General features: G+C 48.5%; 1 protein-coding gene across 6 annotated transcripts in view; it reads right to left on the reverse strand.

The window, feature by feature from the left end:
* Nucleotides 1-370: 370 nt before the first annotated feature.
* oplah (5-oxoprolinase, ATP-hydrolysing) overlaps nt 371-5,239 on the reverse strand; it is a 76,661-nt gene continuing 71,792 nt past the window's right edge. For all 6 annotated transcript variants that reach the window (XM_043690963.1, XM_043690964.1, XM_043690966.1 and 3 more), the window contains 5 exons: nt 3,700-3,849; nt 2,856-3,013; nt 2,413-2,573; nt 1,778-1,875; nt 371-1,142 (listed from right to left, as the gene is read on the reverse strand). In XM_043690963.1, coding sequence (XP_043546898.1) covers nt 972-1,142; nt 1,778-1,875; nt 2,413-2,573; nt 2,856-3,013; nt 3,700-3,849 — 738 coding nt within the window. In that variant the 3' untranslated portion in view covers nt 371-971. The remainder of the gene's footprint in view (nt 1,143-1,777; nt 1,876-2,412; nt 2,574-2,855; nt 3,014-3,699; nt 3,850-5,239) is intronic.

A 5,239-nucleotide genomic window follows, 5' to 3' on the forward strand; every position in this document is an offset into this window, starting at 1 on the left:
CTCCAGACAGGGAGGAGCTGTCTTATGAGGAGAGGTTGAGTGGGTTGGGTCTGTACTCATTGGAGATTGGATGACGAAAAGTGACCTCATTGACACGTACAAGATGTTTAGAGGACTTAATAGGAAAGGATGTTTCTCCTCGTGGGAGAGTCGAGGACCAGAGGGCATTATTACAGAATAAAGGATTGCTCATTTAAGACAGAGATGAGGGGGAATTTCTTCTTTTGGAGGGCAGTGAATCTGTGGAATATTTAAGTATTTTTATGGTTGAGATAGACAGACTTTTAATCAGGAAGGGAATCAGTGGTTCTGGGAAAAAGGCAGAAAAGTGGAGTTGAGGATTATCAGATCAGCCATTGAGATTCAGCCCATTGAGTTTGCTCCGCCATTCAATGAGATCTCATTGAATGGTGGAGCAAACTCAATGGGCTGAATGGCCTGCTGCTGCTTCTATGTCTGTTGAGTGTTATTAGCAATTCTTGTTTATTTTTATTTCAGATTTCCAGCATCCGCAATATTTCGCTTGAGTGTTAAGAGTTCGTCTCAGCATCTTCATCCCTCAACAGGAAATAAAGGTGAATTCTGGTCATTTATATCAGTGTACTTTGTGGGATCTTGTGTGCAAACTGCCTGCTGAGTTTCCTATATTGCAACAATGACGAGGCTTTATAAAGTATTGCTGCTGGCTGTAAAGTGCTTCGGGATCTCCTGAGGCAATTACTCTTCATTCTTATTGTGCGCAGTCAGGTGAGAGAAGGATGGACAGAGAGGGAGAGAAGGATGGACGGAGAGGGAGAGAAAGATCCCACAGAAACCTGGCACCATCCCTGTTTCTGGGACTTGCCGTCTGGGGACCTAGCAAGTGAAGAAGGGGAATCAGTCTCCCTCTGTCCCCTGTGCTCTACTGAAATAACTGGGAATTTGAATGGCAGAGGGAAGGGTATTTTGTTGGAGTCTCGAGTTGATCTTGATCACACCGATTCTTGGGACAGTGTATATTCAAACACACTTCCCCGTTCGGGAAAGGAAACTCCAGACCTCTGCTTCACCGGCTCCGATCTTGGCAAATCTTCACAACTGGCTGTCACATCTTCATCCCAGCCCCAACCTCCCCCTCCGGGCGTGAGCAACAGGAAAGTGTCCTGAACCACAGAAAGAGAGAGGGAGAGAGAGAGAGAGAGACCGACAGTGAATCTGTGATGGCCGAGAGAGAGAGTGAGAATGAGTGAGAGAGAGAGAGAGGATAAGAATGAGAGAATGTGAGTCTGTGATGGCTGAGAGAGTGAGAGAGAGAGAGATAGACAGACAGACAGACAGTGAATCTGTGATGGCTGAGAGAGACTGAGACTGAGTGACAGAGAGAGAGAGAGAGAGAGAGAGAGAGAGTCTATGATGACCGAGAGAGAGTGAGAGTAAGAAAGAGAGAATGTGAGTCTGTGATGGCTGAGAGAGTGAGAGAGAGAGAGATAGACAGACAGACAGACAGACAGTGAATCTGTGATGGCTGAGAGAGACTGAGACTGAGTGACAGAGAGAGAGAGAGAGAGAGAGAGACAGTGAGTCTGTGATGGCCGAGAGAGAGAGTGAAGGTGAGAAAGAAAGAATGTGAGTCTGTGTGGGAAAAAAAGATTGTGAGTGAAAGAGAGAGAGAGAGAGTGATCTTGATGTCAGAGAGGAAGAGATGGTGTAATGTGTGTGAAATGAAGTAGAATTCAGTGTTGTGGAGAGGTGTGAGCAGTTCAGTGAGAGAGAGTTTCTGAACGAGCTGTTCCCTTACCCCAGCACTAACAGTGACAGACGTCTTTGCTCCAAGGTTGACGGTCCTCCCATCCGCCCGGATCAGCAGGTTGAGCCCTCTGGCTCCCGGCTTCCCTCCTGCAGAAAGCATTGAAACCAGGATTAAACATACCGGAGAATGGATGTGGCTCTGTCTGGAAACCACTGCTAATTACTGCTTACCTCCCTACCTCCCAAATTGCCCCTCATCTCCACCTCCCAAAATATCTCTCAACTTCACCATACTCCTTAACCCCACATCCTGTCTCAAGAACATGAGAACTACATGTGGAGGCAGGCCATTCGAGAGACAGTATGTGTTACAGTACTCGAGAGTCACTGCATTCGAGAGAGAGTGTGTGTGTGTGTGTGTTACTGTATTTGAGTGTGTATGTGTGTGTACATGCGCAGCTGTGTGTGAGTGTGCATGTGTGGGTACATGCGTGTGTGTGTATATATACGCACGCACCTGTGTGTGTGTGGGTGGGTGGGTATATGCCTGTGTATGTGTATGCCTGTATGTATGTGTGTGTGGTATATGCCTCTGTGTGTGTGTGTGTGTGTGTGACAGAGATTGCAGGATCTGCTGTAATGTTCTTCTCCATTAACCCATTTGAACGTTTCTTTACTTCTTACCGTTTAGTCCATAGGGGCAGAACGTTCGTCGCTCTGTCAGCACGGAGAGGACGACTCTCTCTCGGAACAGCAGCTCCCGAATAACCCCGTCACCCCCGGGATGGTGACCTTGGCCCCCTGATCCATGGTTCAGTTCAAATCTCTTCAGGATGACGGGATATCTGGGAATGAATCCAAGAAGGACTAATGGAAATCACAAACCGAAGGCAGAAATGCATGTTCCCAGCAATGTTGGGATTCTGTTACTGGGCCGGTAACCCAGAGAACGGTAGTTCAAATCCCTCCACAGCAAATCAGAACTCTGAGTCTGGTTCTATCAAGATTAAAATGCCGACGTCAATAAAAGTGATGAATAAATTACCTTAACAAGAACTTACCTTACATTCTGGCCTGGTCTGGGTTGATTCTGAAACAAGTGACAATGTTTGGTTTGGGAACTGTACCTTTTCTCCAGGATTTCGGGGTCTGTGATCCGGGTATTGGTCATGTGTGTGTGAACCCCTCCTCGTCCATCCCAGTGAGGACCTGCTCCAGACCCTCCAGCCACTGTCTCATAATAACCCACTCGCTCATTACCAAAGGTAATGTTGTTCATGCAGCCCTGGGAACAAGAAACAGGGAGAGTGGGACGGAGACAGAGACAGGCATTGGGAGGAAGAGAAGGAGATGGATGGAATGAGGTAACAAAGGAGAAAGGGAATGAAGCACATTGAGGGAAGAGAGAGGCATTACTTAGACAGACATGGGCTAGAGGTAGAATTGTTGATATACTGACCATGGAGAGGAAGCACTTTCTCCACAAGCCCTTTGACTCCTTTCTCCCTGAGAACTGTATCTATCTCTTTCTTGAAAACATTCTATACTTTGGCCTCAACCACAGACTCCCACAGGCTCCCCACTCTCTGGGTGAAAACATTTTTCCTCATGGCAGTCCTACCCCTTAGACTGTGACCCAGGTTCTGGATGCCCCATTGGGAATATCCTTCCTGAGTTTACCCTGTCTTGTCCCGTTAGAATTTTACATTTTTCCATGAGTTTCCACCTCGTTCTCCTAAGGTTTAGAGACTGTGGCACTGGTGCCCTGGCTCTAAATGTTCCCCTTTGGCTTGTTTGCCCTCTGTCTCAGAATCCCATTAGCCCCCCATTCTAGCACAGGGACCTGTGTGTGAACCAGACCAAGGTGAGGCGATGGTCTCATTGCCTGCCTCACCCTGTGCAAGAGTCCTGAGAAAGCAGCTGTTTCTGCTCTGATGCAGTCAGCTCAAACACTCACTCCAACACACTCACCTGTGAGGCTGCGCAAACCTCAAATGCTTTAAATATGACATCGACAACTCGCTGTGATGTCAGCACGTTACCGCCCACAACTGCAGCATCTGCCGATGGATCGAGAATGGATCCCTTTGGGATGATGATCTTCACTGGAGCCAGGCAGCCCTGCCATTGACAGCACAGGTCAACAAAGAGCACAGCTTCTACTGAGCAACTAATCGCAGTCAGGGCAGTGACTCCCAATAACTCACACCCCACACCCAGTAACTCAGTGACAGCTGGTAACCCCAGGTACACCCTTACGTGATACTCACTGTCATACTGTCGCCCCCACACTAACCCACACCCAATAACAGCCGGTAACCCCAGGTACACCCATACGTGATAATCACTGTCATACTGTAACCCCCACACTGTAACCCACACCCAGTAACAGCTGGTAACCCCAGGTACACCCATACCTGATGATCATCGTCATACTGTCGCCCCCACACTACCCCACACCCAATAACAGCCGGTAACCCCAGGTACACCCATACCTGATGATCATCGTCATACTGTAACCCCCACACTGTAACCCACACCCAGTAACAGCTGGTAACCCCAGGTACACCCATACTTGATGATCACTGTCATACTGTAAGATTAGATTAGATTAGATTAGATTACTTACAGTGTGGAAACAGGCCCTTCGGCCCAACAAGTCCACACCGACCCGCCGAAGAGCAACCCACCCAGACCCATTCCCCTACATTTACCCCTTCACCTAACACTATGGGCAATTTAGCATGGCCAATTCACCTGACCTGCACATTTTTGGACTGTGGGAGGAAACCGGAGCACCCGGAGGAAACCCACGCTGTGACATCATCCACACTCAGTAACAGCCAGTAACCCCAGGTACACCCATACCTGATGATCATCGTCATACTGTAACCCACACCCAGTAACAGCCGGTAACCTCAGGTAAACCCATACCTGATGATCACTGTCATACTGTAACCCCCACACTGTAACTCACACCCAGTAACAGCCGGTAGCCCCAGGTACACCCATACCTGATGATCATCGTCATACTGTAAACCCCACACTGTAACCCACACCCAGTAACAGCCGGTAACCCCAGGTACACCCATACGTGATGATCATCGTCATACTGTAAACCCCACACTGTAACCCACACCCAGTAACAGCCGGTAACCCCAGGTACACCCATACGTGATGATCACTGTCATACTGTAACCCCCATACTAACCCACACCCACACCCGGTAACACCAGGTACACCCATACCTGATAATCACTGTCATACTGTAGCCACACTGTAACATTCAATCAGTAACACACTGTAACCCACAATCTATCACCCACAGCCAAAGCTGATGACCCACACCAGGTAGCTCACACCAAACCTGATATCCCACACTCGGGAAACCACACTCACCCGTCTCCCTGATAATCCACACCAGGGTGCTCTCACCCAATCCCAGCAATTTATTCTGAGTCCTAAGAAACCACAGCTCATAGCTTTACACCATCCCTGCCCTGGTCACTCC

Source organism: Chiloscyllium plagiosum, chromosome 5 (genome assembly GCF_004010195.1).
Source record: "Chiloscyllium plagiosum isolate BGI_BamShark_2017 chromosome 5, ASM401019v2, whole genome shotgun sequence".
Lineage (NCBI taxonomy): Eukaryota > Metazoa > Chordata > Chondrichthyes > Orectolobiformes > Hemiscylliidae > Chiloscyllium > Chiloscyllium plagiosum.